Source organism: Amphiprion ocellaris, chromosome 7, assembly GCF_022539595.1.
Source record: "Amphiprion ocellaris isolate individual 3 ecotype Okinawa chromosome 7, ASM2253959v1, whole genome shotgun sequence".
NCBI lineage: Eukaryota > Metazoa > Chordata > Actinopteri > Pomacentridae > Amphiprion > Amphiprion ocellaris.
In genome coordinates this window covers 6,147,037-6,172,976 of record NC_072772.1, presented here as the reverse complement: position 1 = coordinate 6,172,976, position 25,940 = coordinate 6,147,037, and the positions used below count along the sequence as shown (strand labels likewise).

The following is a 25,940-nucleotide window of genomic DNA, read 5'->3' as shown; positions in this document are numbered from 1 at the left end:
AAGAAGCCCTATAGGTCAGATGCTCCTCTGTTTCTTCCTTTTGAACGCGAAGCTGAGGGATCAGTGAAGTCTGATATACAAGCACGTGAGAGGGGAGCATGGCCGGTTCGCAGCTGTGCAACATCTCAGACCAATATGAGCTACTGACAAGTGCTCAGATCCAAAAATACCACGCTGGGTCACAACCGGGCATAAGAGGTTCATCACAATACTGGCTCACACTCATAAACCCTCTGCAGGGCTCCACTAGCATACAGTGAAAGTTTCTCATAACATTTATTCAGGCTTTTACAAATTAAGACAACTTTCTCCTAACTTCTGACTTGATTTGGGACTGATAACTATAACAAAAAACACCTGAAAACACCACATTATTGTTCACATTTTTATTTGCAGACAACAGCCTGTGTTGATACAGGCTTTATTTTTGAAGCTCGCCAAAATATACAAGAATAAAACGTGAATTATTGAGAATAATCCGTCGAGTTTATATTATGCAGCACGGTGGAGTTCATCAGATGAAAAACATGAGCAACCAAAGTAACAATATATATAAAAAAAGAAGGGTACGTTTTTCTTTTTACAAAGATTACAGCAGATAAAATACATATATTTAGAACATCAGGTGCTGGACATTATAATTACAAATAATGTAGATATTGCCTAAGTGCATTAGTGGATTTCACACGAGTCAGTAATTCACTACATTCTGTGTCTTGTTGAATTATATTAACAGAGGCAGTATGAAAAATAGAAATTGTTTTTGTGTTGAAACGTGACATGTCAATGTGCTTCTTAGTTTCACTACATCGATGAGCTGTTTCTTGGTTTATGTTAAAGAAACAAGAACACAAAGCTACAAGTGTGAATACTAAGTATAATAACGTGGGCTTTAAATGTTCTACAGCCAACATACTACAAATGATAAAATTTTCATTACTGTTGATCATTCTCCGAGGCAAAATGTAGATTCTTAAATAGATTTTTCTTTTTCAGGAGCCTTACATTAATACCACTGAGGTATTGAAATTAGCTTGCAGCAATTTTTCCTCCCTTAACTCTAAATCTAAACCTGTACAAGACACTTGAGACAATGTGCAGCAATAATGTAAAATACCGCAGATGGAGAGTAACTTTCTTAAAACCTGGGTCCGTGTCCTCTGTGTGAGTTTGTGCGTGGAGGTGTGGAGGCACCAGGGTGTCGGTATGATGCTTGAAAGACTTTAATGAACACACAGACGGGTGATTTTTACTGCTTTGCTGAGTTTGAGTTCATTTTGCTTTTACCCTCAGTCATGGCAATTTGTTGGTGTCTGTGAGAAACATACAGAAAAGAAAAACAGAATAATTGAGAGCTTGTTAACTCTGGTATCATACCACAATAACAGTGATCTTTACAGAGCGTACAGATGAGTGACAAGTTAAAGGAAAAAAACTATCAACTGTCCTACTAAGGTGTAAGCACTACATGCTGTCATAACAGCTTCAGAGCTCATTGGGATTGACTCTACAAGTTTATAGAACTCCTCTTGAATAATGGGAAACCATTTTTCCAAAACACATTCCCTCATTTGTTGTTTTAAAGATGGTGGTGGAGAACCCTGTCTAAAATGGTGGTCTATGCTAGACTAACAAAATGGGATGAGAGCTGGTGACTGAGCAGGCCATAGCTTCTAATTATCAGAATGTTCATGGCAATCAAACTATTCATTGACCCCACACGGCCTGCAGATGAAAGCACTGTCATCCTGGAAGAAAGCACCGCCATCAGGACAGAAATGTTTCATGCTAGGGTAAGATGATCACTCAGAATAACTTTGCATTGATTTGCAGTGACCCTTCCCACTAATGGCACAAGTGGACCCAAACCCTGCCAGCAAAATGTCCCTAATAGCATAACAGAGCCACCGGATCCCCTCACGGCAAGGGGTGGGGTGGAGAGGGGCCAAGGGTTCAGGTTTTTCCTTTAATTTGTCACCAGTCTGTATATGTCTGCTATGTGTCTTCCACTTGTTTGTCATTTGATCCTGATGTGCAGATTGTGGCCTGTCTTCGACACTACATGTGGTCTGAGTACTGACCTGTGGGCCTGCCCGGGACCGGTGAGGGCTGCCTGCTGAGCAGCACGGGGTCGAGGTTCCTTCAGGCGAGACATGGGGCCAGACGACTCAAACTTGGACACTTCCTGCTGCCACTCATCATCAAAAGACTGTGCTTCGGCTGAGGGGAAAACATCGTGATCATGTTAGACAGACTAGTGGCCCAGAGAGACGTAGACAATGGTACTTTGCAGGTTTTTATGAGAGAATGCCATTGTCCTTCCCAGCAAAATGACCAAAATTCATTCCCCTTCTCCTATTGGTGGCACTTACAGTGAGATAATTTTATGTTTAACTGACTGGTCCATGCAATAAGTCCAAGGCACTTATCAAATAGATCATGGTCCTAACACTATGGCCAGTATTTAAGGTTTATGAATCACTGTAAATGATCTACAAAATATGGATTTACATTTACGGACCAGACGTGTAGCAACTCAATTAAGATGCATAATTGAGAGAAGACTATAATGAAAATGAAAACATACATTCATCTAAATTCTGGAAGTCCTGATTGAACTCTTTCTCTCCTGTTTTCTTGTTGTATTTCTTCTCGACAACATGTCCTCTGTCCTGGATGTGGTGACCGATTCTCATCTTCTCCAGTCCACTTTCAGAGTCTTTAACTGCATGCCGGGTCTCCTTGATCTGGGAGAAAAAAAAAAAAAACATGATTAAACCCACCAGACACAGCTGGTCCATACAAAAGTGCATTAACTCAAATAAACTTATGTACAGAAAAACACAAGACAGTCAGAGAGTAAACCTTTCTCATGATGGACAATTTGAATACAGGTGCAGCTAATAATGTTATTGTTAATGATTCAATTCAGGAGTCCTCTGTCCAGCTATTACACACAATGATTTTAGAGAACACAGCACTAAACTATGCTTAAATTTTCTCTGATATAATACAGTAACACATCCTCTTACGCCTCCAGGGGCACGGCGTGTTGATGAGGTCGCCTGGAAGACCTTGGGAGGTTCGTTCCCAACTTTTGAATATGTCATTACTGATGAGGAGCTGAAAGAGTGGGTGTTTGAGTCTGTGGGTGCATTCTCCTGAAACACATTGACAAAAAGTCACTCTTAACATTTCATTCAACACGGCAGTCTCCAAAAGCCGCCAAGGAAGAAAACAGAAAACATCACTTGAGTTAACTCACAAAGTTTCTATTCATTTCCTCCATCCTGTTTCTCATGTTGGCCATCATGTTGTCAAACATGCCAAAGGGATTCCTCATCATGTCCTGTGCAAACACGAAAGGAAAATAGCAGTCAGAGCTCCAGGAGTTGAATAGCTGAAGCTCATATGCCACCTGGTCGCTTGGCATTATCAGCTCATGAACAACGCCGTCATGTGTACAAACACACATGCACAAAGTGCTAAATGTGTCTCACATGCGTGCCTTCTGGGACACTGTAACCAGGACATTCACATTTTGTCACTTCAACATATGTGACCCAGTGACATTCATAACAAAACTAAAAACCAAGTCTAGCATCAGATCCATGGCCTTACTTGGAGTTTTTCCCGCATAAAGAATGTAAAGGTGGCCAACATGTTCAGTTCTGAGCTGCTTTGATCAAAATATGACTATGCTGTCAATAATGACTGCTGTTTGTAAAAAACTATGTTAAATGCATCAACTAGACTGCAGGTTTGACACATTTATTGTAGCACATTCAACAAATAACATAATCTTGGAAAAACTACATGTAATATTTGTTGAAAACCTTGCAAGCTGTATAATTTCTATAAATTAAAAAAATCTTCTCGTTATTTTTTAGGAACGGGTGCATGTCTGCATTCACTTTCTTATTTATTGAAAACAACAGAAGTAAAGTGTTATGGGTTGGGGGGATTGTGAACCCAAGGTGAGTGCACACAGAGCAGGCAGGAGGCAGGTCACGGTCACACAGGTTTTATTCACAAAAATAACTATAATGCCACTCAGGCCAAAAACTCACTATCCCTTCTCCAGAGGGCGGCAGGGATTCCCGTCCTTCCACTAAGGACGGCAGGGAGTAAAAACACCAGCTGCTCCTTGTCTCAGCTCGAGGCAGTCAGTACAGCAGAATGGTACCACATCCCCTGCTGTATGAAGCTGGTCTATATAGCAGCAGGTGGAATCAGCTGCAGGTGTGAGGCTCTCACAGCTGCATCTAATCCCGTAATCAGCAGCTGCAGAGAGCCTCACAGACCAGCGACACACCGGCAGGGGAACAAAATGGCCAGAAGGGGGTGGTGCTGGGCTAGGCCCGTGACATAAAATTTCGTACATCGCAGCTGAAGCACCACCTTTGCCTCTTTTTGAGTCAGAAAAAACCCTGAATACAACTCGAGTCAGTCATGCATGCCACAGTGAGATGCAATTCATCACAATGCATGAATTGCATGCAGACCATTCTAACATTACATATTCTATAAGGATGCAGCCACTGAGATTTTTTTCTGTTAAAATGCATCGAGATCTTACAGAAAGCCACATCTTTGTCATCTTGGAACAAGAAGTGCTTGCAAACAGAGCTGAATTATACAGAGGTAGCTCAGCTCAAGAAACACCTTTTATCTTCTCAAAGTCATGAGTATGATGATGTTGCAGATAATACATAACCAATACATCCTGTGCAACTTTTTGTAAATCTCAGAAAGCAACCTACTCGTCATTCCACATACAGGTTACAGTGTTTTCACAAGACTGTTTTTAAGTGTTGCACTGAGGTATAACAGTAGTGTATGTGCTTTTTGAGTGGTGAAGACTAACTGCCTTCAAGTGATTGTGGGCTGTTCAAAAATTACTCTCAGCTGTGAAAATTATTATTCTTACATTAATAAAGTAGTATTTTTTTTTTTTTTTTTACTAAAGGATGACTTTGAAACTACTGTACACAAGCTATTGTTTGTTTCAACTGGGTGTCTTACTGTTGCTTCAGCTGTTCGAAAACTACTGTACATATATTGGTAAAAAAAACAACAGTTGACTTTATATTGTGTTTATGTTGCGTATGAGTGGTCTCAATTCCTAAATTCATGACTACGTAATGTAGTGTAGCTTTTTAGAAGCAGAAGTAACTTCATTTAATCAATTCAGCCTCAGTCCTGGTGAAGAGATTAAAATACACATTGTTTAAAGCTAATATTTGATGTTTTGCAAATGGCATTTTACTATTCACAGTTACAGTCTTGTATTGGTGGTACTACGCTGATCAGTCACAACATTAAAACCACTGAGAGTTTAAGTGAATGCTATTGAAAATCTCATCACAAATGCAATGGTCTGCCAGGAAACCTTAGGTCCTGGCATTGATGTGGTTATTACTTTGAAATGTGTCACCCAAATAAACACTGTTGCAGATTTATGCTATTTTTGGCTGGTAATTTTTATTGTTGTGGCTGATCAGTTAATACCAGTGCATTTCTGTGCAGGTAACGGTAAAGTGCTAGTAAAGAACATAGTTAAACCTGAGTAACTGGATTGACGTGATGGTGTAAGTATGGATGGAGCGTAGAGGAAACACTGTGTCCGACTGAGCAACAGCTTCTAGTCAATAAGCAGTGGGCTGAATCAGTCACAGAGTTAGAGCATGCACTTGACCTACAAAGATTAAAATGAGAAAGTCATGAGAGAGTAACTGAACAGCGGATGAACTCTACTGACCGTGCTGTCAATACTGCCAAAGGGCAACAATGACCGACTCATGTCCTGAGGATTAAAACAATATCAGTTTAGCAACACAGAGCCATTTTAAATGCTTTATTTAAGACCACTAGTCACATTAACAATGTCTACAATATAATTACAGAGGCCTCAAATATTGCTCGATACTTTAGGGTAAAGAAAACACCATCCATGTCACACAAGCAGGCTGCCTGTTACAGCACTGATGGAAATGCTACCAAATACACTGTCACTAATCCACATTCATATTCTAGCTCGCCAATATTTATATGCACATAAATCACGTCGACTTTTTGCGTGTTTGTCGGGGTTGTTGCCAGTAAGCTGTTAGGTTGTCTTACATCTGTCACTAAGCCCTTGGCACAGCTACACACCACTCTCCACATGGCCTTAAACACAGCCGTTCAAGGCCGTGAACCTTCCAGAAGTGCAAGCAGCAAGAAGCGAGCAACCGGTGAGGAGGGAGCAGCCTTCACTCAGACTCTGTGTTCCTGGGGCCAAAACCACAGGTGCTTGTGACCCTGCGGCCCCGGATAAGCATCTCAATGGCCATCGCTATGTGTGCGAGGGCATTTTTTGGAGGTGTGATGTGCATGGGTATTGTGCGTAATCAGTGGGGTGTTGAATGACTTGTGTTACATGTGTAATTGGGTCGCATTGCCGGAGATTAGTGTGGATTTAATGCTGAAACCGAGCTTCGTTCTAGGAAGGCTACAGTGGGCAGAGTGGACCAGTCAGGACACAGAACCAGCGGGGGTCGGAGAGTCCAAGGCTGCTCTCTCAGCTCTTTTCAAAGGTCAAGCTGATGTGAAACGCTCCCGGCCCATATCTATGAAGCCTCACGGCCAATTTTATCTCACAGTGGCATCTATGAACTAATAAATGCCGGTTACATATCTCCCCACATTATATTTAGACTAGGGCTAAGTAGAGGAGAGATTGAGGGCGCAAAATAAGGAGCACAGACCCAGTGCTCTACACATTACTGTAGTCTGTCTGGACTACTGCAGGTTGTATTTTTTCTGTCTCTGATCTAAACCATACTTGCAAGAAAAACAAAAAGGTGGGGAATCACCTAGAGGTCAGAGGGCTTTTGTTAAATATGTGCTCTGATAGTAATCATGGGGCTGCATACACAGTGGCTTGGTGGGTAGCACTTACGCCTTGTAGCTAAAAGATGGCGTGAATGCATGTGTGATTGTTTGTCTATATACGCAGCCCTGTGATAGCCTGTCCAGGGTGTCCCCTGTCTTCGCCCTAAGTCAGCTGGGATAGACTCCCTGCAACCCTCATGAGGATTAAGTGGTGTATAGATAATGGATGGATAGTAATGATGGGAACATTTTTACACCTATTTTTCTTTTCATTTCATGTTTCTAGTGTGCCACAGTAAAAGGTATATCTGCGATAACGGTATAAATCCACAACACAGACAAGATCAGCTCTACATATTCTATCTACGAACTTTTCGTATCCCTAACAGCACTGAACAAACCACAGAATCAAATATTTTAAGTACAAGTAACTTGTAAGATGCTTGACTGTCACTCAACAGTACTTTTGCAAACAAGTGTTGCGATGAAAGAGTGCTTTGAAAGGTGATATGAACCAGGTAGTGGATATTGGCAAGAGATGGAGAAACATGAGTACTCATAGCAGCCTTGGAGGGTAAGATGGGGTTTAGTCTCCCACTGGGAATCAAATGCTTATAAGCTATTACAAGAAGCATAGGCCTTCCAGCATTATGTGGCCAATGTCTGGCTGCATTTCTGTGCATGCCAGCACATCTATGCTATTTTGCAAACTGTGACTGTGTGTAACTGTGCCTGCGAACGTGTTTTAATGCTGAATGTGTGTGTTTTTGTAAGTATTTTTGTGCATGTGATAATGGAGAACAATTTTAGAGAGAGGTGTCTGTCATCTTGCTGCTAACGCAACGGCGCTGCCAAGGCACGTTCTGCTAAACAGATGGACGAAAAGAGCAACAATGAGAAAACAAAGTGTCCCTGACATCTGAACATAACGTGCCTTTACAAAGCCGGCAGCACAGCTTCACAGCTTCAGCCTTTTGACCACTGTTGGGCAGCACTTCTCCTTGTCTTCTGATAAAAGAGTGTGTGTTAGATTAGAGCAGAGTTCTGTGATTTTTTGAAATGTGGATCCCTATGGTAACTCAACCTTAATTCCATATATTTATACCATATTATAGCTACTCTGTTTACTGTACATGACTATTAACAAGGCAGGCTACAGATCTGGAGGGTATAGACATCTTTTTTTTTCTTTTATCTTACATTTGTGTCTCCTATCCAACTGTCTGCACATGAATCAAGAAAAAAAATGAATGGGGGGGTCGCACATTAAGTTTTTCAGGACCGATACCTGTTCCAGTTAGTAACCAAAGAACAACACTTGTAACAGCATACATTTGAATCTCGGTGTCAAAATTCTGAATAACACAAACTCTACCAGAAAACTTTGTTGAAATACCCTTGTTTGTCTATGTTTTACATATGTTTAATTAAAAGAGAACCTAACAAAGTTTATTGTTCATTGCTGACTGGCTATTATTGATACATAACCAATCAGATAGTGCTGTTGGTAGGACACTGCTCCAGACCACCGAGTGACAACAAATAGAGAGAGGCAGCTTAATAAGATTGTCGTGCATTTGAAAATGTATTCATTTAATTGGAAATCTGTTTCCGGAACAGGAACAATACTGAATATTGGGCCAGTCGACAAATGGTCGACCCCTAATTATGGGTGTTCTCAGGTTCTTTTTTCACCTCACAAAGAGACCATATGAATTAATACTCTACAAATTGCTCTTAATGCAGCTTTTGATCCAGCTAAGCAGAAATCTGCCATGTCACAAAAACTTTACATTTAACACATACTTTTATAAAGTCCACATAATGTCATGTAGTTCCTTAAAACAGCAAAACCAAAAAAAGAAATATTGTATTTTCACACTCTTACATGAACTGCATCTTGTCAACAACTGCTGGACAAGTCAAACACACATGAAACACACACAGAAACACCTAATGTTACATTAAATAACTGGTTTTGATGAACATTTTGCAGTGTAGTTCCATTTCACTCCCTGTCATGGAGGTCATTAGTGAAGTAGTCAGAGTCCCTTCTCAGCTGGCATTAGCTGGTTAATGGCATGATGTTAATAAAGACAAAGCAGACTGCTGGCAAGTGAGGCTCCACTTCAGATGAAAGTCATTATCAAGGATAAATATACAAGCTCTCATGAGGAAGCAGGTGTCAGGGACTAAGTTTGACTTAGCAGGAGTAACTAGGCAGTGGAGAGGGAAGCTTGGGAAAGGTTAACGAGTGCAAACTAGCTGGTCAAACTATCCCGTCCCTTACCAAACTGTCTTTACATTACAAGGCAGCACAATTAACATCAAAATGTTTCAGAGCAAAAAAGTGGCCTATAGGTGCTCTCTAACAATTGTACTGTGACCATATTGCAAGGTCGCAGCATTATTCTCCGCCAATAAACAACGACTTATGGGAATACACTTGTATTTTTGTATTGTTATTTTAAGCAGCAGAGCAAAGCAGATTTCTCTTGGATTCAATTGCTCTGAGTGTCAGATAAGTTTGTACATGTATATGCGAGAAAGTAGTGTGTCAGTGGAACAATGCACTATAAATAGGGCTCCTCAGGGCTAGATATAACTGTCCAGAGAGGCCAAGGGGGTTGCCCTTCTACAAAACCAGTGACTCACATGGCCCCATACCTCAGCGAGTGGCGCTCCAGTTACGCTTCCAGTGGCCAGCTTCCACTAAAACCTCAATAAACTTAGCACTTCCCCTAAACACTAATCTTCTGCGGTCTTAAGCCCGTTAGAGGGTCATAAAGCCTAAATGTGCAGCATGAGTGAGGCAGGAGCTTCATCCTTTGTCCCCTCCCAACCTACATGACATGTACGCAGACGTATGTACACATATGGATATTACAATACACTCGATAGTGAACTTTTGACTTGTTACTGGAGTTCACAAGTTGACAAACCACTCTAAAGTGCTTTTTTTGGGTTCTCACCCTGTGTTCACTTCTCAGAGCGAGGGATGAGCTGGGATGGTCAGTCCCGTCGCGACCACGGTTTCTCCCATCCATTATACTGGGCATTATAGGCCCGCCAAACGGCTCAGAGAAGCTACGCATCATCTGCCGCATGTGGTCCCTGTGAGCACGAAATGGATCCCTGTAGGAGAGGAGAAAGACAAAGTACATCTTAAAATTAACTGAGGAAGTCTGTATGAGGATGCTGATAACTGCAAACCATGACAAAAGTCCTCAGAGATGATGGGAATGAATATGTCTTCATTCTAGGCACTCTATATTTGAGAATGACTCCTGTCTCCTATGACAACTTGGAACTTGTTAGAGATAAATTCTTCAATGAACACAACACACTGAAATAAGGAGCAGCCTTAAAATAATTTCAGCCTCAGTAGTGAGGTCAAGTGTGGCCACTTTACTCATGCAATATATCAGAGACTGTAGCACAGTGTCAGGGGAGATTAATTAAAAAAAATGTTACTAATTACCATCTTTGAATTACATTAGATATTCTGTTACTTAAGATATAGCACTTTGTTTGTTTTCTGTATCAAAATTTGAGGTACCAGTAAATAGGATTCGTGTAAAATAATGTTCCATTATATGCAGTAAATCCAGTTTTCACGTTACACTTTAATTGAATTTTGAAGTTTATTATTAAAATAAAGCATACAATTCAATGTCTGCCTTGAAAACAGTTGGCAGATCTTATAGCAAATGTTGATGGGTAACAACTGAATTTTATTGTAAACTGTAGCATCACTTACACAACACGTTTGCTTAAATTAAACGTAGGCAGAGGTACAAAATAAAAGTTAGGGATGTAATGTAAATGCTGTTCCCAGTGCAGACTGAGAATAACATGGGAGGGAAACGGCAAACAAGGTGGTCATCTTTATTAACAGTAGGGTATTTATATTCATAACATACTTTATAAGTTACAATCTGTTTGAATGAGCGCCTGACAGACACAATGAGTTGAGTTAGGCCTAATCTGTCCATGTCTTTGTAAAATAAAAACAATGGTTAAAAAAAAACAATCTCCTGCAGCAACTTAATACTTTAACAAAATTATATCAATAACGCAACTTTTCAGTGTTGTTTTGTCCTGTGGATAGAATTTGAAGTTTTAATTTTTGTTTCTCTGTATTGTCTTATGCACATGTAAGTCTGTCCTGATTGGGATATTACACTTTCTTGGTGCTTACCCTCGTGGTAAGTTATTTTTGAGCTGTTGCATTATGAGACAAACACCTAAATACAAGCCAAAACATTCTAACAGCTTGACTTATGAAAGGTTTTAAAGCTACTTACGAGAAAAACGGATCCTCGTCAAACTCCCTGATGTTACTGTTGAACATTTCCACCAGTTTTCAAGCTGTAAAGATAAAACAAAAACAAAGAAATAGTCCGAGTCTCAGCTGCAGCGCTCAGCTCCTGTAACGTTACTAAACAGGGGGCACCGTGTGGTTTAGAACCAGTCGCTGTGACACCAGACACGTGATCTGAACCCTGCTCTCCTATTGGTTGGTTATTCGCAGCTTTGAACGGCGTCCCTCCGCGCGCTGCGTGTTGTGGCTGGCTGCCATGGCAACGGCACTCTAGAAATTTCTAGTAAACTTACTTATCTAGCTTGAACATGTCACTACTTTTTTTATTTTTATTTTTTTAATCTAACTTATCCACGCGGGGGCTCTGTCACCTCCACGATTCTACCAATATCAATTAAAACTGCAAAAATATCAATAAACATTATTGCAAAGGAGAATTTGGATGAGGGTTAAATTACTAGACTGCCTGCTGAAGTAATCGCTGCTTTTGGTAACAGAGAGAGTAACTGAGAGATATTGCCACTTGGTGAATGCGAGGAGTGCAAACTCACAAATTTCCCTCACGCAGCTAAGTTAAATGTGTGCCTTCTTGAATCATTTGTACATTCTTATGTATTATTTCATTATAACACTGACTATTTGAAGAGTGACACACCGTGTCCCAGACTGAGTATAGATTTACCATGTGGCAGTTCTACAAATAGGCCTGAGTGTAGAGTCTACAGTACACTGCCTCGAATCTCTGCTCAGAGTTACAACATAGACTAAACAAACATCAGTTGCTATGTACAGATGGATGGCAAATTAAAGCAACCAAAAGTGTCTTAGTATGATATTGGACCATCACATGCTGCATTAAAAACTTTGATGCTCCTTCGCATTGATTCTCCAAGTTTTTGAACTCTAATGGAGGGAAGAACACCACAGTTGGAAAAGATATTCTCTCTTTTGGTGCTTTGATGATGGTAAAGGAGAGCACTGTCTAACATTACCATTCAAAATATGCCATAGCTGATCAGTTGTGTTGAGATCTGATGACTCAACAGTCCACTAACATCTAAAGGGATACTACTTTTGAGAACAGCAATGTTCACATTCTGGAGAGAGAAGACAGATGTCCATCTATGTAAAAATGGTCCAGTCTTCTCTGAACAGAGGAGGAGGTCTACAACACCCCTTATCGGGTACTTATAAGGCAGTCTTGAGATCCCTCCCCAGAGTTTTACCCCATTAACACTCTGAGTCATCCCTGACCTCGCAGTTTCACGACCATTCACACCTCGAGGCATGCGAGTCTTGGGTCATTAGTGGGCTATTAACCTTATGATTTGGGGGTGACAGTATATATCTGGGATTTCCCCCCGGTCACTTCGGACTGAAGAAGCCTCGTGGATAAATGCCGAAACATCCTCAAGTACCAAAAAGAGAAGTCCAGTTGGCTGCTACTGAAGCTCGACATTACCATATCGTGGATGAGTGAGAGACTTTGAAATGAAACATAGTGAAGCATGATACACTGAATCAAGTCTCTTTAAGGTGGAGGAATCCGTATGGCTGTGCAGTATATCACCATAATCAATCATACATAAAAAAGGTGGTTTCCAAAAGTTTTTCTTTGCAGAGAATGTGAAGCATGCGTTCTTTTAAAAATAAAAACTAATCTTCAATTTGAGTTTCTTAACTAAATTAGAGACAAGCATTAAATTAAAGCTTTTCATCGATTCACATTCCCAAGTACTTATAGGACACTGTCAATGTATCATCAGATGTAAAAATCCTTAGACTGTCAGTTATGCAAGCGATCCTTTGATAAAATCATAAACTTTGTACATTTTAAAGGGGTGCAAAGTTCATGGCAGATGTGAAGATTACCCTAATTGTTTGCGGATGCAACGACTGCAAGGACTAAGAAATTAGGGTTATCTTTTACCTCTTTTGGGCTGCAGTACAGTATATAAGCTACTGCTGCTGTCTAGATGCAACATGTCTCAAGGTTTGGGTGAAGAGAAATATACATTTCCTGTAAGGTCCACTTAATCCCAAAGACATCTATATGGTAATAGAGCAATTTATCTGACTGCACAAAATAAATGAAGCCAAATAAAAAACAGCCAGTTGTTTAATTCATTCACTTCTTTATTTTAATAAAAAAACAACAAACACATCAGAACCAAAAATTCTTTATTTACTAAAGTTCTCCAAGTCTGTGTAATAGTTAAGACAATTTAAGTGGGTACATAAGAAATGTAATGTCCTAAAACCAGACATAACTTAACAGGGATTGAGACACAGTAAAAGGAAATTTGGCTGAGTGAATGAGGCGTAGATGCAGGCTGAAACTGGAACTGTAAGGACCCTCTGGGTTTCTAGCGTCCTTCAGGTCACAGGACTTCCCATGAGCCTCTCCTGTCGCAGTGAGACCAGTCTGTTTAACCACAGCTCCTCGGCCTTCTCCTTGTCCATGAACAACTGCAGGATGTGGACAGACGATATGGAAGTAAGCAGAAAGACAGAGACACAGGTAAGGACATGGAATCTAGTTACAAACATTAAAGCAGGTACGGATGGACAGAAATATTAGAATATAAAAACGGCATTTCTTGGATGTGAAGATATAACATAAAAATCTTAAGACATGAGTGAACTACTTGCTTGGTCTTTAAAACTTTGGAAGACAGTGAAAATCGGCCATAACTATATCCACATAAAAGGTCTTGTTTAGTTTGAATTTAGTCAAAGAAACCGAAATGTGCTGAGTTTAATGTAATGTTTAGAAACGCTGCCAGTTCTCACTTTTGTAAACCTGAATTCACAAAATATTTGGCCTATATGTTTGCAAAATGACTTGAATGATTCATCAAACATCAACATATTTACCAGGTACTTTTTAGAATTCATCTACTTATCTTAACTAATTGTAAGGTAGTTTTTTCCCCACATGTCTGTGAATTCTGTCTTTAAAGCAATCCGAAAGCAAATGAGTCTAAATAGTTAATTAAGAGTAGACACAGACATATAATTACAAATATATACAGAATATACATGCATGATCAGACTTGAAGCTAATTTGTGAAACTATGCAATATAGAAAAGTGTCTTGACCAACACCAGTGAAATCTATTGGACTTCCCAACACATTTCTACTGTCTTTGGTATCTACTCGAAGCAGTAGGAGCATAGTTCCATAGTCTACTCTGACACTTGATGCCATTACCAACTCCTGGTGTCAGTAATTGGAACTGTAGTGCTACGGCTGCTCGGTTCCACCTTCCAAACCTCTCACACCTCCAAGGTGACAGAAATAAATGAGCTGCGTTTCCTTGTAAGTTCATGATCATGGCATGCAGTTGTCAGTACTGCCCACTGACACCCATGTGACCCCAGTGTAGATACCAACACAGTGATGATGCCATATTACTAGAGTGAAGGCTGCGGTATCTTACATGTCGCATCAGTCTTTCCCTGTCTACTCAGCTACAAATGCACATAAGAAAAGACCTCATCGAGTGCTCGGTGGGCCTCGCTGTGTCTGAGCCTGGTGATAGAAAAGGCCTACACACGTGACTTCAACACAGTACATCACCAGCAGTAATGATATTGATTGTAAAAAGGCTATAAAACTGCTGCTCCATGTGTCTGATGAATGAAGGCATCTGTTTATTAGGAAGTAACATAATGACTATGTGACTGAGAAGCACGGCACCGAGACATAGGGGGAAAATTGGAAGATTATTTCTATATTCACTACGTGTGTTTGCGTGAGGGTGAGATAATGTTGACATGCCGGCTATGTGTACATACTCTACATCTATGTGATGATATGTGTCTATTATTATGCAGATTGTAGAGCAACCCTGGGCATGTCAATCCTTCATTCCTAACCTACGCCGCTTTCAGCTGCACAGCATCTTATCTGTGTGTTAGATTCAACACCAGTGAGTTCTTGTCTGTCGGCCCTGCGCCGGTGTCACGGTGCTAATGAGGCTGTGTGTGTGGGATGACAGTATCTGAGCCGGGCTAATGGGACTCATCTGTTCTAATTGGAAGCGGAGCTGGAGCTGGAGCTGAAGCTGGGGCCAGGGCCCGCCTCAGGCATATTGCTCCCATACATCAGCCTGTCTGAGGGTGTGTATGTGTGTGCATTGAGCTGGGGGGTGTTGAGTGTGTATGTGAGGGGGTTATCTGCATACATCAGGGCATAACTTAGTTTCTCCCAGTGGAGACAGATGACTTGGAAGCCCCTGGGAGCATTATTGGAGTTTAAAGTTTTCCTTCTCGTTTTTCATCATTGGTGTGCAGTCGGAGGAGGGGGTGATGTTAGGAGGCTATAAACTGCTAGACCACAGTGTCCTATATGATATGATGCACTGTATCGGAATATAAGGGAACAGAGTAAATAGTGCTGGTGGTGTTAGCAGCAGCAGTAGCATTTTTTTAAAAGAAAAACTTTACAAAGTTTGTCCATCAATCAATAAACTCAGGCACCACAAAAACAGGATGGTGAATAAAATGACAAGAAACCAGATCAGCTTCAGCTATGCCTGAGGATTCGAACATTTAGGATGGTAAAAAGTTTGTGCTGTGGAGCTTCATGACAGCAGAAAAACAAGAAAAAAATCTAAACCTAACAGAGAAGGGATTTGTCTGCTGAGAACTTACACTGGGATGGGCAAGTGAGTCGCTGTCATTGTAGATTATGGACAAGGGAAGAGTGACGTCCTGAGAATATGGCCTCTCTGACTCCTGCTTCACCTCAGCTGACTCAGTCTGCATCCACACAAAAACACAAACTTCCGATTAAAATAAGTACATTAAAATACTGAAATATACTTGAGTGGACCAAAACAGACACAGAAAATAAATATAAATGCATATTAAATACAACATCATTAACCTAAAACCTTGTAGTGCCAATAAACTACCACATAAATGACATGTGCATATAAATATTCTCAATTTCTGACTGCATAATAACTTAATGGTTTTGAGTAAGTAGTGTGCTCTGACTGTTAAGTGACTTAATTATATGCAAGCAGCCAGCATGCATACAAAAACTCTTGATTTCGAGTGTCCTGCTGATAAATAAATAAAATTGTCTCTCAATGCAGGCAGAATTTACAGCTTCAAAATGTGAATAAACGAGAATTGTGTAAATTAACTGGCAAACACTAAACACTATGAAGATATAGATTGGAATATATTACATACAGTGTACAATGGCACAGTATAGAATTGTGAATTGTAATATGACGCTTGTCCAGAAGATGGCAGAGAAAGACTGGCCGATGCAATGCAGAGTACTGATAAAAATGAGCCTGCATCCGAAGTGTTAATCTCATTATCTCATTTGACTCATCTGTCTGTGAATGTAATGAAGCAGTGAGATATAGATAAATACATATACTCTCCCCTGACGTCAGCCATCTTATATTTTGTGTAAGCTCACCCATAACTACAGTGTGACAAGGCCTTGCTTTCAATAAGCTGCAACACACAAGTGTATGAGGTCTTTCATATACTGCTGATTATCTAAGCTAAATATTAAAACATTCAAAAACAGCTTGGTGACAGGTTAGCTTTGTCACTTGAATAGCAACATCATGTACATTTTGTTGTATTTACAGCCAAAGGAATTTTATTTAGTGGTCATAAACTGAGGACGAGGCCTCTGTTGCCCTCATGTTGCCATCTGTAGAGTCCAAGCTCATAGAAGGAAATGTGATATTTAGGATGACTCTTCCTCCAGTCCTCGGGGTGTTATTTAAAGCTATAATAAGCCCCATATTTGAACGGATGGCCTGTTCTCCTTGTTGTGCTTGATTAAGAAGAAATATCAAAATGAATACTTTGCCAAGACCATTCATGTTTCAAACACTCTTAATACCAGCCCCAGAGCAAATGTTTACCCAGTTGGAAAAATCTATTTAAAATTCATTTGGCAGGATACAAAAAGTGAGCGAGATATGAAACACACTGACTAATAAGCATGGTGATGTGCCAGATATCAGATAGTATAACTCGTCATTACGTTTCGAGGGAGCAATATGCTGAATATACATTTCTAATGAGTGCAGCTTGCTTGAAAGGAAAAAAATTGGAGAAAAATTTGAAGAGCCTCTGTAGCAGATGTTAAAGGTTTCGCTGAGGCTCTCCTCATTAACAGCCGATTAAAAATTATTAATGGTCGCATCTCACAGCTCAAGAATTATAAATACTACAACCAAATAAACTTTATAGGCATATATTCTCAAACTATAACTAAATATTGTTGAAATACATTTCAGCTATAGGCATATAACGTTCTGTTAAAGAGTCTAATTAATTGCAAAGGCATAATATAGGTCAGATAAACAATGTTTGAATGTACAGTATATTTAGAAAATATTCTTTTCATTGCAGCCAAATAAATGAAATTGCTAAAAGACAGTGGAAGACTATGAAATCTTCCCAAGTAAGGATGAATTTTCTGGATCTCTAAAGTAATATTTGACTAATGATGAGAACGATACTTTCAAGATTGATCTAAAAACCAACAAGGAGCTGTTAAAAAATTGTGTAAAGTTGAATTTGTGTTTCATTCAAACACTTCTGTTCTTAAAAAAGCAACTCATTAAAATAGTTAAACACAAAAGTGCCTTTCTTATCTGTACTTCACATCATATCCAGTTTGACTTAATACACATTCTGTATCTTATTGTATACTGTATATTTTTGCCCCTACAGGAGACCAGATTGAGAATCATCAAACCTTGCAGATCCTGGTAAATTTGGTGGTTCAATAAGAAAAAGGTGTGTAACACTCAGAGAAGGCTGACTATGTTCTGCATGTGCAATCCATGCAGTCTCTCTCAGGCTAGTTCAGTCCACTGCAAATTGCTACGTCATGGGTCCTGACCTGTGTCAGATGCACCAAGATGTGTCCCACAAGTCCGTGTAGGTTTGCTGTCACATGTTGTTGCCTATTTTTTTCAAAACATCCATGAGCCCCAACAAATCGAATTCCTGCTCCTTCAGAGACAGGAACATTTCAATAATGACTTCTGTGTTTTGTCTGCATCTGCACAACCAGAGGGGGGAGAAAGAGACAGAGAGGGAGACAGAGGACGGCTGTTGCCTGCTGTGGCTTTTGTGTGGGTGCTGCCGCTTTGGAGGCGGCGAACAGTGGAGCGTCTGATGAAACCGTCTCAGGTCGGAACAAACGGCGCTGAATGGGAATGTTTGATTTGGTCTGGGCTGTCTCTGGACAGACGGCGCAGCATCGCAGAGAGGGAAATTCAATAAGAGACGAGTGAAAAGCTAGAGAGACTGAGGGGCAGGGAGAGAAAGAGAGACAGAACGCACCTTTATATCATCCCTGGATGATTTGAAAGCCTGAGGAACAAAGGAATCACTCTCAATGGCCTCAATGTCCTTTATCCTTCGCACTTGCTCCTCCAGAGAAGTTCCCTCTGAAACACATGTTACACAGAAGGAAGCCATGAACAAAAGCACGCACATGTGCACACACATATCCAGAAACAGACACACATGTACACAGACACACGCAGTGTCAGCGTCCCTTGTCATGTTCTGAAAGGCACCAGATTTCATTTGGATTGGGCCATCTCTCTGTATAATGCCCTTTGACACATACGATATGAAATATCTGACATTCCCCTATTTTAATCTTGGCCTCTATGAAAAAGGACTCTTGCTTTGCCAAGGGCATAGAGTCTCTACAAAAGGCAAAGGGAAAAAAATACTAACAAGATAATAGCCAGACAGTGAATTACACTCAGATAATGCATTCTAAAATAATCAAAATATGAACACAAACTCACTGCCATGGAATTTCATTATGGAGAGTAAATGTGATTAGGTTTCATACAGTTTTCATGTATCAGAAAGTATTTTGCTTTGGCTTGTCCAATCAAACAAAAAGGGACACAAAGGGTTTCCAATAAATTACTCTTGGATATAAACACATCAGGATTCTGCATATCAGATAATAAATCATTTCAAGAATTCAAGAGCAGTCTTTGTAGCGTGGGAGGGCAAAAATAGGTGTGCCAGGAAAGTTAGCGACAGGAAAAAAAAGACAGAGTCTGAATGCTCCTATTATTCTCTGGCTGTCAATCTTTCTACTGATCAGTCAATATTCATCCCTCTCTCCCCCATCCATCCGTCCTCTCCTGCACTCTCCCATCTCTCTATCTGTCAATCCAGCAGACATCCATGTTTCTCTGCCGCACTGATGTAGGCTGTGTCATGAAAACAAGTACACAAATGGGATGACACACACTCTCTCACACACACATACAAGGAATGGGATAGAAGAATTGAGATACAAGTACTCCCACATGTACACGTGTTGGCAAACTAACATACTCACACTCATGGCTCACATAAATCTGTATATGCAGCAATATACTTCTACCACACACACTCACACACACAGATACAACACATACACACACACACACACACACATTCACACACATAGCGTGGAATTGGAGCTAATAGCAGGAATTAATTCAATCCATTAGCAGCTACAGAAAGGGTGTCACAACAGATCTTCATGGCCCCGGTGTTTAATGAATAAATGAATATTTGTTCCAGCTTTCACAGCAAAGCGTCACATGCTATCCCGCACGCACGCACGCACGCACGCACGCACGCACGCACGCACACACACACACACACACACAATTACAGCTCATAATAGCACTCAAACAAACTCAGTTTTGATTTTAATGCAGTGCAGAACGGGACAACTGAGTGACAAGTGGAATTAAGCCTTCCTATATGACAGACTATCAGCTTGTCATCCAGTGCGGGAGGATGTGAGCAGAGACGCATTGCACAGTGGCTCCAAAAATAGTCATTACCTTGACTGGGCTGCTAGATGAAGTCTGAACACTGGCCCAATATCCTCCTGGAGACTGTGGCCTGTCCTTCACATCACTATCACCACTGCAGGTCTGTGTGCGCTTGAATGAAAACTAACGCCTGCGACTGGCCGACAATTAATTCAGCACAATTAATTCACTTTTGCAATTAGCCCTTCTCTGCTGTCCTTTGAGCATGAATGCCCTATATAAACAATTACTACACAAACTGTCACACTGACATGTATCCGCACTCACACACACACACCCACGCATATCTGCTAGCATCTCCCTGGCAGGCCCGTCTGTTGCTGGGCTGTCCGTGTGCACTGCAGGAATCCATTAAGACCTCAGACTTTTTGACAAACACATTATTGGTAGATAAAATGACTTCCATATGCTGTTTGTCAGATGTCAGCGGGCAAAGATATGTATTTCATGAGAAAATCAAAAATAATGGACTTTGAGTGCAGGCCTAGCAAGCTCAGAGGCAGACGAAAATCAATACTCTAGCTGGGCGAGCGCACTCTGCAGCTCGGAGAGGTCAAAGTTGATATTTAATATTGACACATTATCTGGCAAATTAATTTAACAGGTCGACTCAATTGTCACCGCATTAGGAACGTTACTCTGTCAGTGATGAGAGGAGGATAAAGTGAAAGCTGAGAGAGAGAAAACAGACACACAGAGAGAGAAAGGAACAAAAGTCGACACAATTAAACGTACAGCTTTAAATTAGGTTATTTTTATCTCTGCAACATTTGTGTCTGGAAGCTTAAATGTATTACAACCATTACTGTGAACCAGGAAATGGAACCAAACTCAGTCAATAAAGTTTTTGTCTTGTATGTACAGATTTGAATAATGGATAGTGACTAAGCAATGCATGTCAATGTGCGTTTGTGTCCTTGCATGATTACAACCGTGTGCGTGTTTGTGTGTGCTCTTGTATAAAAGAGGGAGTCAGAAAACTCACTTGCCATCTCATTACTGAAATTAGTTAGATAGACAGCGGTGCTGATGAGTGGCTCAGAATCAATAGGCTATTGTTCTCTCTAAATAGCTGTTTGTCCACTTCATTGATTAAGACCCGAAGACGGGGAGAGAAAATCAAACCAGCCAATGGAAACAGATTTCAGCTCATCTCCTTCAGCCTTGAAGACGAGAGCGTGAGGCAGCAGTTGCTCTTCCGTGCCAGAAGAGGGGGCTGTTCAACAACACATGTTCATATGTCTACTGAGGCCTTGGGCTACGGCAGTGTTGTCTTTGTATACTTGACTTTGGTCTACAGTTTGTCAATCAAGAGCAGCCGAGCTGAATATATTGCTGTTGCTGATTAATTCCAGTAATTGACTGCGCCAGCGTGCCAGCTAAATTACCGCAGCACTTGTTGTTGTTTTGTAGAAAAAATAAATAAATACAAGAAATACTAACTACTTGTTTTATTGCGGTTTTGCAAATTGAGGCAAATCTTTGACAGTGTTTTGGAATTATATGGCAAACAGAGAACTTAAAGGATTTTAATTAATGTATTAAAAATGAATAGGCCTTAGCAAAGAAAGGGCAAACTGTGCTCCCATATTTATGGTGGGTAGTGTAGCGAGAGTAGTGTAATGACTACAAGAAATACATCTGGGACTTGCTGTATCGAAAAAAAAAGGGGACTCCCATTTTAAATTGGCCAGTTTAATCACACAATATAACATTTTTCAAACTGTCACACAGATTCAAATTCACAAAGACTTGTTTTAAATTTAATTTTTATGCCGGTATATTTTTTAATGGTTGTTTCTTAAGGCACCAAATCACTGCTGCAAACCAAACCATGATGCAGATCCCAGTTCTTCGTATACATCAGGGTAAACATTTAAGTTTTTGTCCCATGCCTGGCTTTCACATGTGCACGTACACGCTCTCTCAGAGAAACATCTCGTGGTTTCCCAGGTTTCAATAAAGTGCCTTTCCCTCTTCTGCCCCCCACCTCTCTCCCTGCACCGTGGTAAAGATGTGTAATTCAATGCTCAATTTAGGCCTGTCTCAGTGGAGATTTTTTTTGCCTGCTAATTGATAGAAATTAAACCATTAATCAAGCCACTAGCCATCATTCAACCCAGGGAAGATGAATACAAACTTTCATAATAACCACCTTCCCCATTTTAGCCCTCATTAGCATTAATTTTTAATGTAATTATGCTATTCTTTTACACTGAGCTCATAAATTACTGCTCTTTTGTTGCTGGCTGGCCTTGTAAAATCCAAAGTAATGCTTTGTAGTCTGATCTTTAAGGCAATTACTGGCTTCTTCACTCTTTTATCTCCCTGCATTTCCAATAACCTGCTCTCTAATGATTTATCTCCGCTGTACCCCCCCTCCTCTCCACTCTCCCCCCACTCCCTTCCCCGCTCTTTCTCTCTGCACCAGCGGCCAACTGCCCTGCTGCCAGCCTCCGCCTCCAATCCCCCATCCGCCCACATTCTCCCCATCTCTTTACAGCAGGCCCAGATACATTGGTGGTGGTGGTGGTGGGGAGATGCACACAAACACATGCATGGACGCCAGCTTCCACCAGCTTAACTATATTAACACACTCGCACGTGTACGAGCGCGTTCGGTGTATGTGTGCGTCTTAACTTTGTTTACTATCTCCTTTAGTCATTTTCCAGTTCACCCTTCATTAGTAAATATCCAGCTCCAGCAACGGCGACAACACCTGGGGAATGCCAAGGTAAGAGACTGGCGCTGCCTCTCATTCTCTCTCACTTGGCTGGTCTCCTGTGGGTCTTACCTGTAGGCTAGCTGCTCTTGTTTATGTAACCCCTGAGCTGAGTAAACACACACAAGCACGCACGCACACACACAGTCACACACTCGCAGAGCTTGGCATCAAACAGCTGAGTTAAGCTTAGCAAGGCTGTGCGCTGGGGGCGATAGAGGGGCTCCGGTCTGGCCCTGTTCTCAGCAGCAGCATCCTGGCTGCATCAAAGTCTTTACTGTACGATTCTCCAGGACCAAACAACAGGCTGCTCCAATGCATAACTGGGAATTGGACTAAACAATAACAGAAAGAAATGAAACAATAGGTTATTTATTAAAATCCCACTGATGAGATTTTATTATTAGCACCAAATGACTCTCTGCGTGAATGTTGCTGCTAATGAGATATCTTTTTTTTGAAACGACAGAGAAGTTTAAGTCTGACCCACAGAGTCAGACCTACAGCTCTACCTCCACTCAGAAAGCCAGACAAACAACTTTTATTATTAAAATGACATCTGGCATGGGCCTTGGTTGGGTAGTACTTTTAGATTGTATTGATTAGGAGCCACTGACAGGTTCTGATGTTAGCCCTGGAAATATATCAAGTGGCTAATGAGCAGCTATTAGGCCCATCGATTTGCTGATTTCAATTGATAGCTAGCAGGGCAAAGCCGCATGTCAATATTTGCATAACTAATACCCTGCAGCTTTAGGCATGGAAAAATGAGACCTCAATGAGCAAGGGAGGAAGAAATAGAGTCATTCAGAGCAAGAAAGATAATGAGAGTAGACAAAAACAGTCATGAGAAAGGAGGCAAGGAAACCGCCATAACAATGCAAATATTAATTACCACGTTTCCTCTTCTCTGTGTGAATTTGCAAGTTGGCTGTAAGGCAGTGATCCACCAATGGTAGCGCTGCAACAATGACGAGGTGGGACGCTGTGATGCTGATGCCCACCAGGGTCAACAGGTCACACAAAATGAAGGAAAAATCCTGACAAGCTGAGCCAGATGTCCAGAGTCTGTCCCCAAGGAGTGCGCGTATGTATTTATGTGTTTGTAAGTGTGAGCAGCGAGATGTTCAATGACGGAGCAGGTGGCTAAGCTAGTCTAATGTGCGTTCCCATGAGACCACACACAGTCACTCATATATTACCCGCCACCCCCCTTTCAAAAAAGCCACATGTCTCTATAACCCAACAACGCACCATCCACCACAATACATACACAAGCAAAGCAATCCCCTGTGGTGCTCAACTTGTTATCAGTGTCAACCGGTCTCTGCGGAGTTTTCCGTTCTGTCAGCTCCTGTCACAGTCATCAAGGGCCTGTCGCACATCACTAATGCTCAGCTGTCTTACAAAAACCTGACTTATAGCAACATTCAGGTGAAACTTAGTTTACCACACATGATCACATTCTTTGGAGAAAATGGCCAAAAATGCAGCCTCCAGCATTATTTGACCTTAGCTGATATGCCATGTGATATGTTTATATGATCTTATGAGATATCTATTTGGCATCAGGAAATGAAGAGCAGCTGGTGACTGAGTGTCTCACACACACACACACACTTTTGTAGTGTCTCCTGCCGATAGTGATCTCCCACTCTCCAGTCAATAAAGGTCTGAATGATGAATTAAAGACCCAAACAACCTGCTAATGACAGGATGACATGGCAGCCACGCGCCATGCTCGGCTATCTCCTTCCACATCTCCACTCATCCCCCCTTGGCTCACCACCACCACCTCTCTCTTGCTTCTGTCATTCAACCCCATTTTGCTCATCCATCCTCTCAACTTCCTCTCCTCAGCCGACCCCGTATATGCCAAATAATCTGGCTATTACTATTAAATGCATGTGTTTAGCCTCCATTTGTCTGTGACCATAATGAAACCTGGGGGAGGAACAACACATTGGACCCAGTCGATCCTTCCATCCATACATCTGTCAATATTTCACATACAATATCTGAAGCCACAAAGTGTATTTACAGGAAATTCTGCTGCATCTAATTTTCTTTCTGTCCTCAAAACTACACTGAGTGATCTAAAGAATTTCTGCATTTTTTGTTTGTTCTTGTATGTGTCATGCACACCTCAGACACAATTTTTTAGTCTTGGGTGGGATATTGTTGGGGAAATTATGCAAAAACAAAACCACATTGCAACTCAAAAAAAATCTAACATTCGGTATTTCCTATTTTATTATTCATCAGGGATGACAAGGGAGCGATGTTTTATTTATTGTTGACATTGTACCTACCGCTATCATGTGTGTAAATAATGCATTAAGTGTCTACCTTTTGGGAAAATAGTAAAAACCAAGTTTAAATATATCTGTGGGTTTTTTTTTGTGTTTAAATATAAGTCAGGTATTTATCTAAAATCCTCACTAAGAGCTGACTTTTCCTGCCGACCTGACAGCACAGTGCTAACTACAAATATAGAGGGCTAACCAAAACCAGGTGGGTGTGTTTCTTTCGCTGTGTGTGAGTGTGCGAGGGAGGGAGGAAAAGAGAGTAGTATGAGTGTTAGCCGATGTCCTGAGTCTGGGCAGCATCACAGAATCTCATTAAATAGTGAAGCTTTCACAGGCTGAGTGGTGAGATCTTCAAGATCACAGCCACTTTCTCTGTTGACAGCCTTAAAGTGGGGGATTGGTGGCATTCCGAACATTTTCTATTATACTTTCTGTCGCTATATTCCATTAAATTATCATAGCATTAAACTTTTTGCTGCTTTTTGTGAGCCTTCACCTCTGATAATAAACTTGTTTCTAAGGACAGGTTTGGTTTAGTTAGCATGATAAAAGTTATTTTTAAAATAATGTGTAAAACAGTGTAATACAGAAAATGAACCATGTATGTTAAACTCATTTTGCATGTTTTGATTCCTCACTTTTCAGTAACCCCAGGTACAATTATTGCCTATCTGTCTTTGAGACTCAAAGCGCTCTTTATTAAGCACAGTGCTGTTTTAGTGTGATTAGAAATGCAGAGTCCCGCCTGCCCTTTACCAGAAATAACAAGCATTTGACTGCATTAACTTGATTTTAAACCAGACTGCATGCATGTGTGTGTTGAACGGAGCAAAAAGTGCAGCGGTCTCCA

General features: G+C 40.9%; 2 protein-coding genes across 3 annotated transcripts in view; both read right to left on the bottom strand.

Moving 5' to 3' along the window:
- Positions 1–371: 371 nt before the first annotated feature.
- Positions 372–11,342, bottom strand: mlf1 (myeloid leukemia factor 1). Of its 2 annotated transcripts, XM_023297402.3 has the most exons (8): positions 11,184–11,342; positions 9,849–10,011; positions 5,762–5,806; positions 3,266–3,349; positions 3,033–3,161; positions 2,588–2,747; positions 2,082–2,220; positions 372–1,313 (listed from the first exon to the last, which is right to left on the bottom strand). In XM_023297402.3, exons 1-8 carry the CDS (start codon positions 11,228–11,230, stop codon positions 1,250–1,252), a joined length of 831 nt encoding a protein of 276 aa, XP_023153170.1. In that variant the 5' UTR covers positions 11,231–11,342; the 3' UTR covers positions 372–1,249. The 2 variants fall into 2 exon arrangements, with proteins under 2 accessions (XP_023153170.1, XP_023153176.1); XM_023297408.3 differs by lacking the exon at positions 5,762–5,806.
- A 2,022-nt stretch (positions 11,343–13,364) lies between these two features.
- The window catches only part of rsrc1 (arginine/serine-rich coiled-coil 1), a 119,824-nt gene continuing 107,248 nt past the window's right edge, over positions 13,365–25,940 (bottom strand). Inside the window, exons 8-10 of the mRNA XM_055012417.1 lie at positions 18,542–18,648; positions 15,860–15,967; positions 13,365–13,669 (exon numbers count right to left, since the gene is read on the bottom strand). Of these exons, the coding sequence (XP_054868392.1) occupies positions 13,577–13,669; positions 15,860–15,967; positions 18,542–18,648 (308 nt within the window). The 3' untranslated portion in view covers positions 13,365–13,576. The remainder of the gene's footprint in view (positions 13,670–15,859; positions 15,968–18,541; positions 18,649–25,940) is intronic.